The 23,221-nt window shown below is 43.0% G+C and overlaps 1 protein-coding gene across 2 annotated transcripts in view; it reads left to right on the top strand.

Moving 5' to 3' along the window:
• The window catches only part of INPP5D (inositol polyphosphate-5-phosphatase D), a 55,050-nt gene extending 37,306 nt beyond the window's left edge, over positions 1-17,744 (top strand). Inside the window, exons 10-28 of one of the 2 annotated variants that reach the window (XM_064457216.1) lie at positions 957-1,063; positions 1,597-1,699; positions 2,444-2,640; positions 3,451-3,568; positions 4,078-4,174; positions 5,538-5,676; positions 6,363-6,471; positions 6,627-6,715; positions 6,954-7,035; positions 8,202-8,291; positions 8,455-8,568; positions 9,676-9,758; positions 10,783-10,870; positions 11,625-11,774; positions 12,487-12,580; positions 12,800-12,907; positions 13,555-13,827; positions 15,401-15,977; positions 16,709-17,744. In XM_064457216.1, coding sequence (XP_064313286.1) covers positions 957-1,063; positions 1,597-1,699; positions 2,444-2,640; positions 3,451-3,568; positions 4,078-4,174; positions 5,538-5,676; positions 6,363-6,471; positions 6,627-6,715; positions 6,954-7,035; positions 8,202-8,291; positions 8,455-8,568; positions 9,676-9,758; positions 10,783-10,870; positions 11,625-11,774; positions 12,487-12,580; positions 12,800-12,907; positions 13,555-13,827; positions 15,401-15,977; positions 16,709-16,711 — 2,621 coding nt within the window. In that variant the 3' untranslated portion in view covers positions 16,712-17,744. The other variant, XM_064457215.1, reaches the window with a different exon arrangement.
• The last annotated feature ends 5,477 nt before the right edge of the window (positions 17,745-23,221 follow it).

Genomic DNA, 23,221 nt, shown 5'->3' on the forward strand with positions numbered 1-23,221 from the left:
CCCAAAGCATCCTGCAGACAGCAGGGAGTCATTACTGAGATAACTAACTTTCACAGAGTGTTTTAGACCCAGCCTCCGGGTCTAAATGAAGACAGTGGTAGCAGGACTGCAAAGGAGCAGGTTTTGATAGAAGATTCCCCATAGAGCTGGTTGCAATAGAACCATTTTCTACTGAAAAGCAATATCATTGGAAAAAAAAAACATACTGCGGGAACATATTGACTTCTGTGCTGATTTTTGTTGGTAAAAAGCCAGATACTCAGTTTCAGTAACATTTTTCAGTGAATTTCCTGTAGATTTTTTTTTTTTTTGGTATGTGAATCAATATCTCTGCTGATGAGCAATGCCAGTTTGGTCTGTGAAGGCCTAATTCAAACAACTTCCTTTTTTTTTTTCTGTTGTGTTTCTGGATGGGCAGCTCACTGACATTGAGCCAAACAGGGTAGGATTTATCAGAATGTAAACAATGCCGTTGGGCTCTTTCCTGCTAGAAAATCTATCTGTTGCTGGCAGTGATTGAAAAGATCAGCTTTCATGTGTGGCTTTCTCCAGGTGATGTTCATAATTACTTAGCTGCTGTTTTAGATGGGAAGGAATCACCTTTATGACCACATGAGGTTTTACCTCCTCTTTCATAGATGGGGAAGTAACATATATAGGCTGGCTCAGGATATACAGAGATTGCCTGCAGGAAGCCAAGGTTTCACTTCAGACTGCAGGGTTTGGTATGGACAAGAGCTCCAGGGAGAATGATTGGCGGTCCTCTTCACTTGAGAGTCCAAATCTGTTCCTATAGGGAACAGGATTAAGAAACATTAAAATGTCACTATGCAGGGCAAAGTCAACCTCAAACATAAAAGACACTGTAAGTCCTGAGCCTGCAAGCAGGCTCCTGTTAGTTTTTATGGCATTCTAGTTTCAGTGACTGCAGCTCATGACACCCGGTCTCTGTTTAGTCTTGCAGCTTATCAAGTCCCAGAAGGTCCCTAACAAATTGGTGATATTGCTGGAAACAGAAAAGGAAAAAACACAGCGGAAGGAATATGTTTTTTCTGATTCCAAGGTACATCCACAATGTTTCCTTCATCCCAGCCTGGAGCAGGTACCTGGGTGGGAGTGGTACAAGGGGTGTTCCTTGGCAGAGAGAGGAACTGTTGAAGGACGGTGGTTGGCTTTGCAAAATGAAATTTATCCTTTGTTCTGGAAACATCCAGCAAATGAACAAGTGTACTGTGTAAGGGGAGGTACTGGAGAGGGCAAACATAGGTGCTGTCACTGAGGCAGGAGAACAGAGTGTCCGCAAGGAGTGAGAAGAGGCAAGGAGTCATGTGAGGGTAGCTGCAAAAAGTTTCATACAGACAAACAGGAGGGAAGTCTAGGCTTTCTCCTGACCAGCTCAGCACTCGTTAGTCATGCACAAGCTAAGTGTCTAAGGAAGTACCACAGGAAAGACAGCCTCTTCGAAGGTTTCAGGATAGTGGAGAGCTAATGTGCCCTGCAAGTGTGCTGAGAATTTCCTGGTTCAGCCAGTTTTTCAAGAGGTCATGTTGGAGGAGGTAAGCATCTTGTTAATTGTCTCTGCCTCTCCTGGTCTAGAAGAGAGAAGGATTCTGCCAACTTCTGCAGCAGATGAAGAATAAGCACTCAGAGCAACCAGAGCCTGATATGATCACCATCTTCATTGGGACGTGGAACATGGGTATGGGCTCCTTTCTGATATGGGTGCTCCTTCAGACACTTGCCAAAACGTGTGCTTACCTGCCATGATGACCTCCAGAACACTGTTCTGTAGCAGATCTGCACACCAGGGCTGTCTTCCACTGGGACAGGGGAAGAGCTGATCTCTAGGCTTATTCTTGCATGCAGTTTGACACTTTTCATGGTTTCAGTCAAAGGACTATAAAGTTGGCCCTGATGGATACTGAAGGATTCCTCCAATGACAGGGAATTGTGGCTGGCACAAAGCTGGTGCAGCACTGTACACTATCATCCATCCTGTAGAAAGGGCAGGAGCAATTCCAATAACTGCATATTAGCTGCTTCTGAACCTGGCCAGGGTTATTTTTTCCCATTTTGGGAGAAAAATCTGGTTTAACTGCTGTGAACTGAGATGTCTGTGCTCAGTCATACTTAAGGGGGAAGGTAAAGGCAGTGGCAGGCCAGGAGTACAACTTGCTTTACTCTCCTTTACGCTTGGCTAGCCTTGGCCTTGGTAAGCTAATGAAACAGAAGATGATGGTCAAAGCAGAGTCACTCCTTCATCAGTGAGTCAGGTGGGGTTAATGTGTTTGTCATCTTAGAATAGCATGGCCTGGCTGATATGAAACTGATATGGGACAGAGTGAATGTGAAGCCTATTATTTCTGTCCCCATAGGTTGTCTTAATCCTGGGTTTGACAGAACATATTCTGACTTACGTTGGTGTTTGATTTGTTAATAAAAGGTGCTGCAACTCCTCCAAAGAAGATCACCTCCTGGTTTCTCTCCAAGGGACAGGGGAAGACCCGTGATGACACTGCTGACTACATTCCTCATGACATCTATGTGATTGGCACCCAGGAGGATCCCCAAGGGGAGAAGGAATGGCTGGAGACACTGAGGCAATCCCTGCAGGAAATCACCAGTATCAGCTTCAAAGTGGTGAGGGTTTATTCCAGATATGTGGTATATTCCATAACGCGGGCATACTAGGAGAGTACATTGTGCAAATAAAAGAAGGAGAGAAATAAGTGGCATTTTGCCTACACCTCCTCCCCTTCCCTCCCTTTACTGTCATTGCATTTGGATGAGGGAGAGTGAACTGAATCTGTCTGAGGACTCCATGAGATCCTTCCCTGGAGCTGGCTAGATGGGCATACTGCTATGGAGAATGACCCCCCACCACTGCCAAAGAAGGGACCCTGCCATGGAGCTCCTCTGCCTGCCAGCCTGGAAGCGAGGAGCAGATGCTGAGCACCTGAGTCAAGTGGTGGTGATATTTTGACCTTCATAAAGGAGGAGACTGTAAAACTTTCTGAGCCAGCTGTAGCCTAGATCTCATCCTCAGCTATTGCACTTTCAAAACAGGAGGTAATAGCACACAGGCACTCATAAAAGAAACTGAACCTTATTAAGACCAGGTTTGGACATTCCTGAGTTTCAGTGATGTCAAGAAACAAACCTAAGCATATCTGGAAAGCCACAGGAGAGCAGGACTTATGACTCTCATGGTGATTGGGAAACTGTATTTTGTGCAAGCAAGGCAATTAAATTATTCACTAGAAAACAGCACTAGAAAATAGGTAGGTCCTTCCTCCCACCTTTGATTAAAATGACTGAAAGCAGATGCTGAGCACAGGAAGAAAATTTGTTTAAGGATAAGTACTACAGGGGGAGTCAGAGAGACTGTAGCTACAGCACACCTCACAGGTATGTGCAGAAATATAATCTCTAACATTCCCATCCCTGCAGATAGCAATCCATACCCTCTGGAACATCAGGATTGTTGTACTGGCCAAGCCAGAACATGAGAACCGGATCAGCCACATCTGCACAGACAATGTGAAGACAGGCATCGCAAACACACTGGGTGAGGAACAGACCCAGTCTTGTCCAAAGAACTGAGATCTGTTTAGTCTGTGCCAAAACTGTCTTTGAAATGGAACAGCTCTTTCTCTGCAAGACTCCTTTAACTACATTTATGTGACACTAGTGTTAATAAAGTTATATCCCACTAGCACTGATTATATCTTACCCTGTAAGAGAGAAAATCTATTTGTGTGTATATTTAGCATGCGCATATATATATATGTTTATATTCCCAGCAAACACCTCTGACTGGCTATTGGATTGCTTTTTCTTGGGTTTCAGAAGGAAATTGCACTTCTTTCCCTTCAACTAATTTTATTTAGCATTCTTAGGAAATTTGTTACCATGGTATGTGCTGTATGTATTAATTCTTTCTGTGCTGATTAAGTCAACTTATTTCTCTTCTCCAACCTCTACTTCACTTAATATGTGCTAGGTGCTTTATTACCTTTTCTAGACTCAGCCTGGAGGTGGATTGATTTCTTGACCGTTTTGGCTTACCTTTTCCAGGTAATAAAGGAGCTGTGGGGGTGTCATTCATGTTTAATGGAACCTCCTTTGGGTTTGTTAACAGCCATTTGACTTCAGGAAGTGAAAAGAAACACAGGTAAGATACACCCTCCCCTCTCAAAAATGGATGTTGACCCAGGGTGAAATTCTCTGGGCCATGCTTGGAAGGGAGGGCCCACCAAACAGTCACAAGCATGTTTTCCTGACCATAAAAGCTTATTAAATATCTTCTGGGAGAGCGACCTGTGCTAAAGACCCTGCTCCCTGCGTCACCATTAAATAAGGGACTTCTGCTATATGGCCAAACGACATAGGTACAGGTGAAATGGACAGCAAAATTATTTCAGAGCCAAGAGTAAAGGTCTTGCACAACATTTGTGTGACCTGTCCTGCAAGCCCAGTGCATGAGGAAAACAGTTCCCTGATCTACAGTGTTTTGGAGAGATGTGGGAAGGCTTTTTACATCCCAGAATAATGTATTGAAGGGGACTGTCTGCCTCTTCTCTGTAGGCAGTGCTGTGAGCACGGGAGCTGTGGTGCACCCTGGGGCACAGCTGAGAAAGATCCTGCTAGGCAGAGCATGCTGTCAGGAATACCAAGAGGGAGGTGCGCAGCACAGAAATATCTTCATGATGGCTAGTTCTCTATACCCAGCTGTGAAATGAGTTTCCATGGTTTAGGCAGGTTCTGTGCAGCACAGGACTGGAAAGCAGAGATTCCAATGTTGGTGGGAGATCTGTGCCCACGTTGGGAGGAGCTGGAGCAGTTGGAAGGAATTGTTTCGAAAGCAAAGAGGACTTGAAATTAAGAGGTTGGCTTTGCTGTCTTTCCCAGTGCAGGACCCAGAAAACAGATGGTGTGGGATTTCTGCACAGGGTCTTTGCCACTGATGGAGTTAACTTCTATGGAATGGTTCCCCAGGGCCTGTAATAGCTGCCAAAATCTAGTTATGTGTTTGCTGTTGAAAGCTGAAGGCAACAGTCTAATGCTAGGTTTCTAGGACATGCAGCTCAGAAAAGCACAGTCCCAGAAGGCAACAAAAATGGCTTTAGGACAGCTTTCCATTCTTTCAATTCAGGTGGAAACGGTCTGACACCCAAGGTAGAGCAGCCTGCAGCTGCTCTAAATGCCACTCTCCCCTCTTCACAGCAGGCTGCCCTCCTGCTCCCCAGCTCCCCAGACCACACACAGACCAAGCTGAAGCATGAGAGCTGTGCTGCATTGCTGGTTGCACAAAGTAGGTTGGCTTACACCAGGAGACACTGACTGCATTACCTGGGCCTGTCTCCTGAGGTGCAGTGCAAAGCAGGAGCGGCAAGTTCTCGGCTTCTAATCTGCTCTTCTCTAGATGTCGAGCCAGATTGTTTCCTGCCTGGCAAAGTGGCAGTCTCTGTCGGCCCAGGCATTTAGAAATTGCATGACACTTTAGTATGTCAGGCAGATGTTTCTTGTCTTGACAGACGCAACCAGAACTACACGAGTATCCTGCGCTTCCTGACACTGGGAGATAAGAAACTGAGTCCATTTAACATCACTCATCGCTTTACTCATCTTTTCTGGCTGGGAGACTTGAACTACCGTGTGGAACAGCCCCCAACGGTTAGAAACTCTGCATGAATCCCTGGAGAGATAAATACCGTGTTGCTATAGAAGCACTATCTTTTTCTAATCTAGGGCAAGATGGCAGAAAGAGGAGAGGCAGAAGGGATCCCCAGGGCACGGAGTGTGACACCAGTTGAGAGAGAGTGGAAATCCCCTTTGCCCTCTTCAAGGATTAATGGGCCCAGGGCATGCCAGGAATGCCATCAGGCACACTTTGCTGCTCCAGGCAGCATCTCTTCCCCAAACCTCCCAACTCCCCTTCCTGCTGTGAGCGAGCATCTGTCCTTGAACAGCTTGATCCAGAGATTGTCTTTCTGCTCTATTTGGTTAGCTTTAATGGCTCAGAACAGGTCTTCAGAAACAGGCAAGCCATAATAAATACTGGATAGGTTTCAGTAGGCGGGAGACAACAGCAAGCCTGGTGTTGATGTGCATCTGATTGTGTGTGAGCATGTGTCTATGCTTGTGTAGGGGATGTGTGGGCATTTTGATGCCTGTTTCGATAGACAAATATTCAGCCACGCAGCAAAGACTGGGGCCTTTCAGTGAAGGGAAAGGTGGGTAAGTGACAGGAGGTACAGCTCTGTGAAACAGTTCAGAAGCACTTGCTGGCTCACCAGTGAAGGGAGTATTTATAAGAAGGTTTTGCATCATCTGCAGCTCTGCTGTTTCCCTGTTGGCAGGAAGCAGAGAATATTATCCAGAAGATCAGGCAGCAGCAGTATCCGGAGCTGCTGGCTTTCGACCAGCTTCTCATAGAGAGAAAGGACCAAAAGGTGTTTCTGCAGTTTGGTAAGATTCTGAGTTTGTTGGCAGGTTCCTCTCCCATTTCTAGCAACTTTCCCTGCCAGACTTGATGAGGGCAGGGTGTACAGAGCAGCGGCTGTCTTGCCCAGGTGAGGGTTCTCAATGGGCCAAACTGTAACAGAGCTATCTCTCTGTTTTAGAGGAAGAAGAGATTACTTTTGCTCCAACCTACCGCTTTGAAAGAGGCACTCGGGAGAAGTATGCTTACACCAAGCAAAAAGCTACAGGGGTAGGTGAAAACTGTTTTCCCTTCAGAAGTATATGGCAGAGCAGGTAAAGTAACCCCTACAGAAGGAAGTGACCTAAACCAATCTCTTCATTTTCTGCCCTTGTAGTGTTTTGAAAGGAGTGAATACAAACAAAAAGATTTGACACAAATATGTAGTGCTTGGGCAAGTGAATTTCCTGTTCTTTTGTGAACTGGTCCTTTCCCTTCTTCTTGACATCGCTTCTCCTTTGGTTTGCAGATGAAGTACAATTTGCCATCCTGGTGTGATCGAGTGCTCTGGAAATCATACCCCATGGTGCATGTTGTGTGTCAGTCCTATGGTGGGTAGATAACAGATTGTAGAGAGCAAAGCAATCAGTCTGAAACGGAAGTGACTCAGAGCAGAGTCTGTAGGATCTCCCTGCACTGCCAGGCGCTCAGCATAGAGGGACCTGATGTTAAACCAGGCAGAGTGGAGCTAAATCTCTCTGTAACCTTACAAGTTTGGGAATTAATTCTGTTACTCTGTTATGTGCAGAATACTGCTCAGACAGCTGCAGCTGTCCAGCTTTAGGCCACGCTGTAGGATCACTTAACGCCAGTTATTTCTTGGCAACAACAACCACTTTTCCTGTGCAGTTACCACCAGGAGCTCCCTACTTGATGGTGCCAGCAGGGCAGACAGTCCAGTCTGCAGGGGCTGGAGCTGCAAACATCTTTCTTCTATCAAATCATATTCCAGAAAGACTGTGTGGTACCAAGAGCCTGTTCTCTTTCTTGCTGAGAAGTGTCACAAAAGTGCAGTGCAGGGAGGAGAGGGAGCCCACAAGACTTGTTTAAAAAAAGACTCAGACACTAGTTCCTGAAATTTCATTGACTATATAGGACCAAGCATCTGAGTATGATATTGATAGTTTCCTATGCATGGGATTGAGATGAGGACTGTAGAAGTCTCTTGGGGGATAAAGTGGACTCATCTGATCACAGAGCTGATGATGATGAGGTGTGTGGTCAAAAAAGCACCTCTAGGAAGTCTGGCATCTGCTTTTATACACTATAAAATGGATGGAGCTTGCTGGAGCTCAGTGTGCGCTTAGGTCAAGTCAAGATCTTGCTCACTCACTGTTAATCTTGGGCCATGAGTTGCTCTGTAGCACTGAAGTAGCAGCAGTGTATTCATGTGTGACATATTAGGGCTTTAATTAGCTGTGCTTGTTGCAGAGGCAACCAGGAAGCCTGCAAATGCTTTTTGTATGTGGGGAATCTAACACTGAGAGTCACTTGCAAAATGATATGGTAAAGTTGTGTCTGTTAACCAAATTCTTCATGTATTTTGACAAAAGAGTTACATTCCTATATACTAACATGAGATTATGCAGAAACCCCTTTGACTAGAGACAGTTACCACAGCAACAGTTATGTTTTCTGGAAAATTACTGAATAACATTTCTATCACAGTGACCTCACTGGAGCAAGGCAGTAACTATCCTCCCTTTCTCGTTGGCAGGCTGCACCACTGACATCATGACAAGTGACCACAGTCCGGTCTTTGCCACCTTTGAAGTGGGAGTCACCTCACAGTTTGTTTCGAAGAATGGTTAGTCAGGCTGGGTGCAAGTGTTCTGCCTTCACCTTTGGATATAAAATGCAGTGCTTTGTATATGTTGAAAGAAAAAGCTGATGCTTAAAGAGTCCGCTCAAAAATGCTCCCTCTTTATCTCCTACTGAAAATGCCATTATCTTCCCCTCCTCTTTCCTAGACTCCAAGTACACGGATTCCCAAGGGGAGATAGAGTTCCTGCACTGCTACGCTACGCTGAAGACCAAGTCCCAGACCAAGTTCTACATCGAGTTTCACTCTAGCTGCTTAGAAGGTACAGCTTTGCCCATCGTTATTCTTTCTGTCAACATTTTCCCCTTGTTTGGATTAGTTCTCCTTCCTCTTGCTTTGATCTTAATAAACAGCTGTGTAGATCACTTGTTCCAGTGCAAAAAAGGATGTCCTAGAGATTTGTTGAGGTTTACAAGACATCCTATACTGTCAGCAATACAATCCAAAACCCACAGCCATTCAGCTGTAGTCCATGCTTAGGCATGTAGCCTTCCACCATTTCTTCAATCTTGTTTGGAATCTGATCATCTCTTTCTTGAAGAGAAATGTGTTGTCCTTGCTTATCACACAGACAATGTCTATTAAGCAAACACTGGATTGATTAAATTTCTAAATTGTGCCTGCTACAAACAATCAGGTGCTTTCAAAATAAAGCAACTGCATTATGCTAATAAAAATAATTTAATTACCCTGGTTTGAAAAGAATAAGCCAGAGGATCAGCTTAAAGTGAAAGGAGAGACAGTGATTTGATTCTGTAAATGGGACTGTGTACTCACCAGTGCTGCAGATTTTACTCCCTGTCCCTGTGCTGCAGGGCTGAGTCTCAGCTGTTTATGTAATGCGAGCCTACATGTCCTTGCATGTTTTTTTTCTAAGCGATTCCCCATCACAAGACTGCTCCTGTAAGTGGGACATCATGCCTTCAGCGTATGCTTCATCACATTATCGCATGTCAGAGCGCTGTGTCAAAGACAGTTCCATAAAAGATTATTTTTTGGCTGGATCAAAATTTGCATAAATTTCTATGGAAACAGTATATTAGAAATCTTAAATTAGAATTTCAAAAGTGTGCTATCTTGAGTGGCGTAGGAAGAGCTGTCATGTTTTTATCCTCCAGTCCATGTATGCACTGAGCTTTTCAGTGCCAAGTTTAACTGTAAAATAAAACCTTTTAACAATGCTCCAGTAAAATCACTTTTAAGTTTACTGTGTAAACATTCACCCAAAGCTCAGACTTTAAGCTTCTTTATACTTTTAAAACGTGTGTCCAAGTGGGAAAATAATTGTAGGCCTAGCATCTGAAAAGGATTTGTAGACAAGTTCTTGCTGTCTCTCTTCTGATGAACTCCTTTCTCATCACTTTTGCAGGTTTTGTAAAGAGCCAGGAAGGGGAAAATGAGGATGGGAATGAAGGGGAGCTTGTGGTAAAGTTCATTGATGCTCTTCCAAAGGTAAACTGGGACTATGTTTCTATATCTCCATATGGAAGAGAAGCCTTCCACTTGCATACCATAAGCAATGTTATGTCTTTTGCTTATATAAACATTACTTTCAGGAACATGGTTGTGGTCTTGTTTACACTCAAATGGGACTGTAAGAATGCAGGATGGGCTTAAGCTAAACAGGGTATGTTATAAGCAGGAAAATACTTTCTTCCAAGTATACTTCCATCTGTATCAGGTATTTTGCTGGTCTGATTATGTCACTCAGAAGTGTAACTTTTTTCTCACCTTTTCAGTGAGCATACTATGCTGACAAGTCTTTTAAGGAGGAAAAAAATATTTAGTTCTAGATGGAAAATAAAACAGTTGTGCTGTAGTTTTTGCCCTGTGAGACAAAGTGTTTTTTTCTTGGTATTTTTGAGAAACATTGACTAAATATTTTTTACCTGCATTAAAAAGAACATCAATGGCCAGAAGTAGTATTCTGCATGTCAAAGACAATCTTATCCTTGAGATCGGAGCTGTTGTCCATTTCCTGGCATCGTGGGAGCTGGAAGAACTATCAGAGCTCTTGGAAATGTGCATGTCAGTACCCTTCTGAATAGCCCAAAAGAAGAACTGCTGACTTTGGAAAGACTGCCTTACACTGAGAGGTTGGGGAAAGATTCTACAATAACTGACTGTAACAACAACCAAACAGATTTTTGGGAACAGAATGTAATCAGAGTCCAGGTCACTTCCTCCTAGAGCAATTTTCTGTCTGCACTATAGGGAAAAAACTGCAGCTCAGCCCAATGTGTTTGATTTGTAACATTCTGTCTGCTGTGCTGGGAGCGAGAGTGGGGGGACTCTAAAAGTACATAGCCTTCTACCACAGATCTCCAAACATCATTGAAGAGGCTGATCCTGGGGCTGATGTGATACCCTCATGGGTCTGTCCACGGAGTTTTGCTCATTTGGGACTGAAGCACAGGGAGAACTGTCTTCATGTAGACCTCCTATTGTATTGACCCATATTAACTTGTCTTTGCAGCTGACTCCAATTATTTCAGACCCAGAATACCTACTGGATCAACATATCCTGATCAGCATTAAGTCATCAGACAGTGATGAATCTTATGGTAAGTGCTTAGCTCTAAAGTTCTGGATGAGTCAAAATCTACTTAGATTTTTCCAAACTGCTGAAAGAGTGGGAGAGAACAGAAGTAACTCTTACAGACTGAACATCTATGATGCTCTGACTTCTGATTTAGAACTCAATATGTACAAAAATACATTGTGGGCAATATTTTGAGAGGTAGTGATGATTAGAGGAATATGAACTAGAAGCATCAATCTGTGTGAGCTTTACCAGCCCTAAAAGAGCAGTGGCTTAAAAAGAAAGTACTTTACAGGAATTAAATCAGAAGTCAGTCTGTTTAAATGGGTTTATTCAGAATATAGGAATCCTGTTTCACTTGCACTTACTTGATGCATTCCTCCTTGCTTTAGAAAAGTCATTGTCAGTGCTGCTTGCTTTCAAATTCTAACCAGCCAGAGATTACAGTCCTTGCTCACAGAAGGCACTCTGCTGAAATCCCATTAACTGAAATGGCAGTCACAGGCTCATGTTTTCCTTAACAGTAATGGAAGCTCAGAACGCTGTAGTTACCTGTGGGTGGCTCCAGTGCCGAAATCCTTCACACATATGTGAAGAAGTGAAATGAATGCCCCTGATTTCTCAAGAGATATTGCACTCCTTACTGTCATCCAAAGCGGATTCTCTCTGGTAATCTCAGCCCTGTCAGCATAGTGATACTAGATGACTGACAGGAGAAAGAGATTTCAATGCTTTTTTCTCAGTCCCAGGCTCATTGTGTCCTTGTCATCCTCTAGGGGAAGGCTGCATTGCCCTGCGAATAGAAGCAACAGAATCCTTAGTTCCAATCCATACTGTGCTGACACACCATGGTGAGAAAACAGGGGTCTTCCAAGGTGAAATCAAGTTACAAACTTCACAAGGAAAACAGAGAGAGAAACTGTATGGTAAGGAACGAGATAATCTCTGCAATGCTCACCCTAGAGAATGGATATTCATTCTCAAAAGACTTCTGATAACTGTCAAGGAATTGAAAATTAGGCAAGAGCTTTTGATGCTGACTGCAAGATGTGAGTATTGTTAGTTCTCAGGTGTATACTCTTTCAGAAAGACAGCAGTTCCATCTGGGTGTTTCTTTTTCATCATTCAAGTAAATTCAGAAGACTGAGAGAGCCCCCTGTCTGTCACTGATACTGATTTTAATGAATGGTGATACCGTATTTCTGCTTGCAGTGCATATATGACACGGTGCCGAAGCTGTCCCTGCTCCAGTCACCCTGGGGCACATCTGCAAAGAGCATGTGAGGCTCTCAGGGAGCAGTTCCTCCACTAAAAGATCACAAACTTTGCTTATTTTCATCTTGCTACCTGTTGTTCTCTTTCAGAGCACAAAAGCAGCCACATGACATTTACTGTTATTGTCAATGGTAAAATGACCTGCATATGACTGGGTGATCATGACCTTTGTATTTCAAGATACAAGCTTTTTCCTATGTCAACAAAATATGATATGTATTAGTGAGCAGTTGAAAACATAATAGCAACAACTGTTTAAAACTGTCTCACTGTCATTCTTAATACAAGCAGTAACAAAGAAACCTTAGGGAATCAGACTCTGAAGCTGCCAAAACACCCTCTTATGTCTTTTCTTTCCTTCAGATTTTGTCAAGATTGAACGTGATGAAATTGTTGGGCAGAAACCAAAGAACATCAGCAACTTAGAGCCTAGCAAAGACTGGGATCAGACTAACAGGTAAAGGGCAAGTCAGTTACAGAATACTAATTGGATCAATAAACGCAAAGCTGGGCTTGCTGTGGAAGCAATATTAATAGGTGTGGTGAGCACTGGGAAGCTGCCTTTGTGGCCAGGGCTGGTCAATGCTTCTGTGCCCAAAGCGTCAAAATCTGAGAATGCATTAGTCAGACTGGGTCCCTACACCCCACTTAAAAAGGACTGTTTTATTTCCAACAGAAAGTCAAAATCTACTCATATGATGGCCAGAGAGGCAGCAGCCATTGCTCGCTACTGGGGGAGTGCTTCCTCTTCTCCAGACAACCCGGGAAAGGAGGATATGTTACGGTAACCTTGCTGCTTTACCTCTGCCAGCTTGGGGTGGAAAGCTATGCTCAAACTGCCTGTTGTTTCCTTTTCAAGGGTCACATGATGCTTTGGGTAAGGCTGTCCTTTCATTCCAGTTTCACAGGTGCATTTCTTTGCAGGCAGCTTCCTGCCTTCTGCCTGCTAGTCTGTATGGGTACACCTCAAAAGGCCAAATGTCTCTCCTGTTCTTCCAGCAGCATACTCCTCTGCTGTGCAGTGCTGCCCAGTGCTGTGATTTGCTCCTTGCTTGGAGCTGTCCTGCTGCAGCTGCCAGCTGAACTGCTGGGCCTAGAAACTTGTAAAAGTCCCTATACGTGGCTACAGAAGCTGAGTGCTCTCTGCAGCGCCTGGAAATGAAGCATCTCCCACAGCCAGAGGGGTTATTTGGGGCTGGGGGAAGTAGCCTTGACCCAGCTGCTTCCTCTCCAGTGACCAAGGGGAGAAGGTGCTAACAGGACTCCCACCTGTTCTCTGATTCTGAAGCAACAGTGACAAAAAAAGAAAAAAAAGTAGGTGGTATTGAATCTAAGCAGTCAGTGGGCACTAACTCCTTTGTAGCTGGGAGGGAGGCAAAAAAAAATATATATTTGTGCGTACATCTTTCTAACAATATTTCTTCTCTTCAGCAGCTCCACTCCCACAGACATCAGCAACCCCAACTACCTGGGGATGGCTGCTTTCTCTCAGCAACCCTCTGCAACCAGCCAGCTTAAGCAGATACCTTCACCAGACCAGCCACCTTCTCTGTGGAGCTATGAGCAGCAGCCCAAAGAGACCACCTCTGCAATGGGACAGAGTCAGTCATCCTCCACATCACCCTCCTTGTCACCTCTGTCTCCAAAACCATCCCTCCAGCCTACAGTAAACAGAAGCACTTGTAGTCGGAGTCAAGAGTACCTGTGAGTCTTTGAGTTTTGCACTGGAGCTAGTCCCCTCTCTCCTGTCATTCTGCACAGTCACTATTTCATTATCTGTTCAAGATAAGAGAGTTTAAGCTGCAGCATATTCTTTCAGTCTTTTATCTCTAGAATTAGAAAAAGATAATTGAAGGTCACAAGTGCATACATCACATACTCAAAGAAAGCTAGTGTAGTAGTTCCTCAGACTTTTGTGAAAGGAAAGGCAAAAATATATGTATAAGTTTAATTCCTGGCCGAGAGAAGAGAGGGAGAAGACTACAGAGTTAACTGTTGTAACAAAGACGAAAAGGGAAGAGTGTGGCATAGATCTTTCCACTGGATGGGAAGGAGAGCTCCTTCATGTGTCATGTGTGATGTACTTTAACTGAACTTCTACATGGACTACTATACAACTGTCCAGCTTGCTATAGAAATTAGCATCCATGTGCTGCATCTATCACAAGTCTTGATGCAGAATTTCCACCCAGCAATTGAAAATATCCTGTCCCTACCCAAATTAGTAAAGTGATGAGGCTATTCTGCCCTAGTGCATGTACACAACCGGTGTCCTTGTTCCAGACCTCTTTTTCATAGTGACAGCTGCTTTCTGAGTCTGGGCTAGAGTTCACTGGTAAATGTATGTGGTACTCTATAAGCCAGAACTTGGAGAAGTCAGAGCTGCAAGCACTACCTCAATCTGTTATGTACCTGACAACACTTCATCATGCTTTCAGCTCTTTGCTCCTGCATATACTGACATCCAGAAAATAACTTAAAGCAAAGAACACAACTCATTTGAAGACATCCAAAGAACATGTGCCACTCTGTTCAGTGATATTGAGGCTGATCTTTTAAGTATTGTGGCGGTTCTCCAGATTAAAGCATTGCCAAATCAGGTTGAGTCATACAAAACCCATGAAACCTCCCTTGTCCCATGTGCAGCTGTGCTGTCATTCCAGTCTGAGCCTCAATTCAAAGGGCTCAGCTGTGAACACACAATTGTCTCACCCTACAGTATATAGCTATTACTTATATATTGTGCATTTGGGTGCATTAAGGTGTTTTATCCCTTCCCTAGGAATACTGTATGGTAGCAAGAGGAGATTGACCTAGTTGTAAAATGCTACAGTGTGATGTGAGCTCTTACGTTAACTGTCCAGACAGCTATTTCAATCCTCTCTGCCAGATCTGAGGATTCTTATTAATATTTAAATTCAGATTTGTGCATGTTACACAGCCATCAAAGCACTTGGCACAGTTTGGCTCAGTAGCTTATCTATGTTTAAAGAGAAGCCAAGTATCACACTGATAAGACTGTAGTCCAGCAGGGAGTTTACACCTAGATATGAGAGCATATCTGCTTTCAGCTGTCATGTTAATAATGATTAAACAAAGTAAAAACAATACACAATTCTGTTCTCTCCCCACAAGTTTAATTGTTAACCTGTTACCTCTTTGCACAGTCAGTTTAATTTTATCATGCTCATTTCCTATTAATTTTCTCTTTAAATCACTCAGTGTCTCTTGCCTGCTCTTTACAAGTCTCCTTTTTACACTGCTTTGATGACTGTAGGCCACCTGAACTGGGGAAAACCACAGCAGAGCCTGTGCCTCAGGAGGAGGGACAGCAAAAGCCAGAGATGTTTGAGAACCCGCTGTATGGCTCTATGGGCTGTAAAGGCAAGGTGGCATCAAAGAAAGAGCAGGACTACCCCAAGGCCTTGCGAAAAGAGCAGCCACCACTGCCCGATCAGAGTTTTCATCTCACAAAGTCACAGGAGCCTGAAAGCAGCAAGACCTCTGGCAAACAACCATCACCACCTTTCCTGGTCCCTACACAGAGATTTCGGTCCTATACCTGCTCCGGTCAATCTGAAGAAAAGAATACAGGTGAAAAGACACAAGGCAAACCAAAGATGACTACATCATCAGAAAACTCAGCACCGCTAAAAAAACTAGTCAAGCCATTGAGGTCTGAAGTTAGTCCAAGCATCCAGGGACAGCAAAACAAGCCACCCCTTCCTTCGAAGAGCCGGGCAGTGCTGGACATGCAGAACTCCAAGGGCCGAGACTATCGGGACAGTTCAGAGCTGCCGCACTCTGCGAAGCATCGGACAGAAGAGGGACCAGTTGGCAGAACAACTACACCGGTGTGTTACTTGTGGGAATAAGGCAGGGTAGAACTTTTATTAGACTGTGGTGCCACAGCAGAATACTACTAGAGTATTACTGGCTTAATCACTGTGCCCTTATTCTGCATTTCCTAACCAAGCTCAGAGCACTGTCCCACAAACCTGCAGGGCTTGGAGAGCAGGGGATGCAAGGAAGTGTCTTAAAGCAACATTGCTGCAGCAAATGTCACATTGTGAAACCATGGCCTTAGTTTTGCATGAAACTTTAACTACTTCTGGACTGTTTAAGGTTGATGGCCAGAAGAGGAATGCAAATAGTCAGCTACTTTGTTATTGCTTGTTTGGTGCATACGGCATTGTTTCTGAGAAAGTCCAAACTTGGCCTGGCAGCACAAACCTACAGTATTGCTAACAGATTTGCTTTGCTGTAATTAACAAAAAGATTATTAAAAGTAGTTATCTACGGGAAACACTTATCGACTTAGAACAGTGGTGTCCAAAAACATTATTGAACCCTCTACAGAAAAAATCACACATCTACTTTTCTGGTCTGGTGGGTTTTTCGTTGTGGGCTTTTTTCCCCCACCCAAACATCATGAGCTAGATGAGGGGTAGGGGAGGTCTTAGTAATGGGTTTGGGAGGAAAAAAGAGAGCCCTCTTGAGCAAGCTGTAGTATTTTTTTGTCTTTCTCCATCAAAACTTTTAGAATTGACAGTAGACAAGCTCATGTCTTCTCTTGTCTCTGCAGTGAATATGACATGGGAGATGGCACCCTAGGAGGAATCCTGATGGGAAGAAAGATGGAGATTACTGCTTTGTTCGCACTGATGTCCTCTGGTCTGGTTCTAAAATGACTGGGGATTTTTATTTCTAAGGATGTATCTGTCTCTATGATTCTGAAAGTGTTGTAGCTGAGAAGATTATTCTATGTGGCTCAGACCAAGAGGAGCCAGGACCACAATACCAAATGCAAGTTAGCCTTTTGTAGTGTCACTTTGGTACTTCTATTAAGAGGCAGGTGGTTAAATACATGCATTAGTAAATGTTTTGAAAAAGAGGAAGGTACGGCACAAGGACTAGGAGGTGGAAGGGGTGTATTTAAAGAACCCCATTTCTACAAAAGCAAAATTTTTATTTTGTGTTACAGAATTCATATTAAAGAGTGAAAAGAAAGCATTTTGAAAGCGGTACAGCTCCAAAAGCATGTCCTATCTGTGGAGCAACGAGTTAGGGGAGGGTGGGAAAAGAGTTTCAATAGCAGATACCGATGAATGTCACACACTGTCAACGGAGCCAGGTTTTCCTCTAGTGTGAGCTCCCAGGCTACACATATGCATTATTCAAGCAGAGTGTGAGGGCTGGCCCTTGGCACTGTAGCTCTTTTTTTTTCCCCAGTAGGTAGTGCTGTAGTACCCCTAACAAACAAAGGGAAATATCAGGACTCAAGCAGAAATCGGAGAACAGGCAGGGTTCCTAGGCAGCCTAGCAGTATAGCTGCCTGAAGGGACAGACAGCAGTCATTCCAGCCTGTTTTATAGCAAGCACTCTGCTTTTGAAGGACACTGGCCAGCTGGTTCTGTAGCATTCTTAATGCTGACCTTACTGTACACTTTTGTTCATTGTCTGAGAATGAATAATGTTAATGTACCTGTATTTTCTGTTATAGTCATGTTAAGTGTTAATGCCATGGTTACAATTAGGCTATGCCTGTTTGTGACTTAATCGTGCTATTGTTTCCATGTTTATTCCTTAAAAATAATAAAATAGTCACCTTTCTGATCATTCTTTGCTGAAAATTCAGAACTGTCGTCCCGATTTAGCTGTAGCTCGCTCAGTGAAAGTAGCCCCTGCCCAGAAAAAATGCCAAAAGCACCAAGGAGTGCAGGGAAGATTCAGCAATGCCACTGTGATATTGCAACTGAGGATGCGTTTTTCTGTGTGCACCGACCCTTTGTAGCTACAGCTGGCTTAAAAATTCCAGCACCTGTTAGCAGCTACAGTTACTAATTTTGTGAGTATAGAAAACGTACAGTAATTTTAATGGAGCAGAAGAGGCCAAGCATAGGCTTGTGAGAACGGGTGGAAGAGGACAATCTGTAAGGTAGAAATCTTTTTAAAAGAGAAGGTTGTCTGCCATGCAGGTTGTAGTTTCAAGGCATCGTTACCAAAACACCTGACTGTCTAACCTGCAAGTCAGCAAGAGAGGCCCTGAGCTTACATTCCTCTTGCTTTATTCAATAGAATCCTTTCTGTGTAATCCCCATAATTCAATAGCTGTGGTATTTCCTGGCCCTGGGGAGCATTTCACTTTTCTATTCCAGATTGCAGAAGAACTCATACAGCCACAGAGTAAAGCCTTCCTGCAGCAGGTGAGCTTTCTGTCCAATACGGAGAGTTAGATCAGTTTCTACTAATTCTGTGGTGTGTTCTTGTATGTTCAGAGATGGAAATGTGACAGGATTTCTACAAAAAGTTTTTAACTTCTCAACAATCAGACAGGCTCACATCTTCTGTGTTTATCCACTGACTTCCTAAGCTTCAGAAAAGAAAGTATATTCCCCAAAGTTTGCAAAATAAAAGCTTGATATAAAGCAAGGATAGCTTCTTGCAAAAATGTTCTCCTAATTGGGAATACTACATAAATTTGGCACAGATTTTGCAGATGAGCAGAGTTTGTTAACACTGGACTTACAAAGGTTTAATATAACATCCAGGTATTTGATTTGGCCTATATTTTAGAAAGGCTTATTGCTGGGGGAGAAGAGAAGCTCTCTGCCAAGCTTCTGGCAGAAAAAAATGCATTACTATTCCCATGCTAAAAAATGCATTACTTACCCAGCTTGAGAGCTGGGTAAGAATTATAACTTGTGGCTCCTAAGAGCATCTGAGTTATTCTCTATGACAGGAACGATGGCAAATGCCACCACACTTTTTGTAAGTGGAAAATGTTCAAAAGAAGGCTCTGTAAAGAGCTTTCTGAGGCTTTTGCGGAAGAGAGAGTTCTCAGGTGAGCAGCTTATACATAGTGTGGTAGAGATGGGCTGGTGCAAAAAATATAGTGGGACACTGCATAATTACTTGTCTTCATAGTAAGACTAGCTGTACCTTGAGATGGTAGAGTTGATGATGCCAGCTGTACGAGCTTGCCAGGTGTGAATATTAGAAAACTGAATTAGAAAACAAATAAGTCTTGTGCTTATGTTTGTTTTGTTTCATTTTTACTTTCTGTCATAAAGCCTTTAAGATAATATCTACTGGTTTTACTGCCTGTGTCCTGAACCAGATGAAACCGGGACTGAACACAGGCTTCTTCTTTCTCTTATCCCTGGGCCTATGACTCTCTTGCCAAATGAGGCACATTTTTCTGCAGTCTCTGTTATTGTCCAATTAAGTTGGATGAGTTGCAGTATAAGTAGAAGACATTAAGTGAAGGGTATGAATTGTCCAAAAATGTACTTCTTTCCCCGAGATGTAGTACCTATCTATAATCTTCTGGTGTCCTTTATTTTAAGTTCTTAAAATAGCTGCAGTTTTAGTGTACTTATTTCCATGGAGACCCAGCTGTCAAATGCTTTAAGTCCCCAGCTACAGGATGTAATGTTGTAGAACACTCTTAACTTTTTAAAACTGTGTTTCCTGCCTGCACAAGTGTACTTGTCCTCTCAACTGTAAAACTATCACAGGGCACTGTTAAAGCTTGTCCTAAAATGCAGTAATGGGCTACATATTTCCTTCCTGGTAAAGGTAGGGTCTTACAGAAAATGGCTCAAGAGGGAGGGAAAATAGGAGGAAAAAAAAAAATGAAGATGAGTTAGTCACTCCAAAACAGCAAGGGGATAACTTTGCTGTTCTTAGAAATTATGTTGCTTTGGCCTCTAGTCTGTTGGGGACAAGCACTCTCTTTTTATACAGCTTAAAACTAATAATTTAGTCACTATCCTCACATTTGTTTTTAAAATGAAAATTTTTCTAAAATTTTTACCACATTTTTCCATTGTCCTTGTGATAGCAGTTAAATTAGTCCATGTGACTGAAGGAATGTATCGTCCAAAAATGAACTGATTCCTCCCCAAACAAAGCTCCTAATTTTTATAGCATTTTGAAGGCTCATATATTTGTGCATGATTAAACCATGGGTGTCAGGACTAGCTAACTGGCCAAGGTGATCCCGGGCAACTCCCAGAGATCTCCGAACCAATGGCCCCAGATGGCAACAGATGGGTTGGAAATGCACAATATCCAAATACTTCTTTTTTATTTCCCTAATCTCTGCCTGAGAGAAATCCACACTTTTCCCTCTAGAACATTTACTAAAGAGACTCCATCCCTACCCTCATTTGTTATATCCCTTGACATAAATCATAGATGCAGCAGGTGGACTTTGCATTAGGAAAGTTTTGGTGACAGTGAAGGCTTCTGTTGATCTGCAGTAACAATCGACAGTCTGGTGCTGTAACATATGTCAGCTGCATCTGCATGGTGCTTGTTTTGTTGAGACTGAAGTATTAAAGACGGTCAGTGACTTTCCCTATTTTCTTTCCGCAGCTGAAGCAAGAGCTGAGTACAGCTGGAACTGACACAGCTGCTCACATCTGCCCCCTAAGAGGTGCTGCAGTCACCAGTGCATTCCTGCAAGTGCCTATGAAAGGGGGTCATTATGCAATTGCTACAGTACCCAAACAGTCATTTCAACATGCCAAACTCCCCTAGTGCAGAAAAGGTGTTAGCTGTAGAGGTACAAGATGTTCTAGAATCTATATATATATGCAAACATCAGGTTATTATTCACATGAATATGGAAAAGATCTCCTTTCTAATTCCACAGTGTGCGCATGGTGGTGTTTCAATTGTGGCTCTTAATAAGTATTTTAGAATTGCATTTGTGTTAAAACTTCTGAAGCCTCTCAGAAATTCTTTTGCAGCTGAATCCCAGGTTGAGGGAAGAAAGAGATTTCTTTTTACCTACTGTAATTTGCTATATTTTTTCTGATGCATAATTAGATGAAGCATTATCTCATTATGCATCACCAAATTTCCATGAACTTCTGTTCCCAGTTCACTACTATTATCCTATTTTATTATTTTATTTACAAATCATCTTTTCTACTAGCCTCCCAAGTCAGCAAACAAAAGGTACGTTAGACGTGCAGAGATTAATTCAGCTCTGCAGAACTATCTGCTGGGCCACAACGTCTTATGCATTAATCTAGTCTTTATTGCAGCCATGGTTTATTTTTGTCACAATTCTGCTTTATTTGATTTCAGCTTCTAGATATGAATAAAAGGTTTGCCTGAAAAGACTCAGTTGTTGCAAACACATGGAAGGGCTTCAACGTGTCCTTTTAGATGAAAAATAACTGTCATTCTTCTGTAGCATCCAGAGAACAGTAATCAAAACTGTATTCTCAAAAATCCAGTATTGCAGGAGACGTCATGAAGTATAGCCATGAGCATTTCCTGAGATCTGGGGGTTGGACTAGGCAACTATTCTGTGCAACTGTGATTATATTTAAATGAAACCATTCTGTGCCAGGGATGGTAATCTATTACACATTATGGTTAGTAGTAACACTTTATTGCATTTTTTTCCAAGGTCTGGTCTAGATTGCATACAGAATAATGTGAGGTTAGATTATATCATAACTAATAGAGTTAAAGATGGCAAACATCAGGGTAGTAAACGTTGTGCTCACAAAAGAATGAATTAATGGGAATGGATGAAGGAGACCAGGTCCAGCAACAACTAGGAAGGTTGGAGAAAAAAGCAACCAACAAGGTAGAGACTTTGTGGAATGAGAGAGAATCCAGCAGAAGGGAGGTGGCTAAAAGCTGTCTCCAATAGAAACAGATCGACCCAGAGAAGGAAAGCAGGAAAGACAGCAAAGAAACTGGAAAAGAGATGAGACCTTTGCAATAGAAAGGATGAAGAGTTAGCACAGAAATTATATCTGCTCTGTACTTCACAGCAATTTGCATCTTCAAAATTATAGCTTGTAAGCACAAAGGAAATGACCATATGTAGGAAATGTTTCCTCTTTTCAAATGTAAACTCAAAGATCCAAAACAAAGCTTAATTTCAAAATTGAGCTTTGAATTTAACTTAGCCTTTGGGAAGGACAGTGGTGATCAGCATCTTCCCAGAAAATGAAAATTTTCGGTTCTAAGTCAGGAAGCAGCAAAGGAAGTAACCGAATCCAAGCACCAAGCTTCAGTCCAACCTTGCAGCAGCAAGGCGAGTTCCACTCACCTCTGAGCAAGGATCTGTTTCATCACTTGAGCGTCAATCACAACATGGCCATCTTGGCACAGAATCTCTGAAAAATTAGGCTGGAAGGGACCCTGAAGGGATGCATGCAATCCATTCACTATACTAGCAAAGGATAAACTACAAAATTCTTCACAGAGGAGTGTTTTTAACTGGCCTTACATACCTCCAGCATGGGAGTTTCTCATCTTCCTCAGGCAGCCTGTTTGAGCGCTTTGCTATCCTTACCAGCCCTTCCTCATCTCTAGTGGGTATTTTCTGGTGGATTTTAAGCCCTTGTAGTCTAGTCCTGTCCCCTGTGAACAAGAAGCTCGGGTTATTGTCTTATTATTCTGACACACCATATTTATATACTGCTGTCATGATTCCTGTCAGCCACCCTCTTTTTAGAGTAAACAATCCCAAATGCCCAAATCTTTTCTCTGGGTCAATTCTTCTATATATTTTGGTCATTCCTGCTAGGCTACTTCAATACACTCAATTTTTCTTGAAATGTGCTGGCTAAAGCTGGACATGTTTCCACCAGAAGCCTTGCTCTTGCCAACTAAAGGGGAAGGATCATTTCATGTCTCTTGCTAATGACTGCCCTGTTTATCTCCAAGATGAAGGTTTGCCTTTTCTCGTGATAGCATGCTGTTGCTGACTTGTGTTCAGCTGGTGAACCAATACATGCCCTAGGTCCTTTCCTACAGATCCTTCTGCATTCGCATGCTCAGTTCCTCCTGCCTGAGGTGGTACTTTGCATTTATCACTGCTGAACAGCATCCTGTTTTCAAGAGAATTTTGAACTGGAAACCTGCTCTCCAGCATACTTGCAGTCTTTAGTCTGCATGGGAAACTGCAGCTGCCACAGGTGTTGAGTGGGGCTTGCCATCAGAAACAGAAATGGATTCAGAAGCACAAGAGATGTCACAAAATGGACAGCACCTTCCAGGAGTGCCAAAGGTACACAAAGGGCAGGCACAAAGACTCTGAGTGAAATCCTTTTTACGTATG

Source organism: Phalacrocorax carbo, chromosome 7 (assembly GCF_963921805.1).
Source record: "Phalacrocorax carbo chromosome 7, bPhaCar2.1, whole genome shotgun sequence".
In the NCBI taxonomy this organism is placed as follows: domain Eukaryota; kingdom Metazoa; phylum Chordata; class Aves; order Suliformes; family Phalacrocoracidae; genus Phalacrocorax; species Phalacrocorax carbo.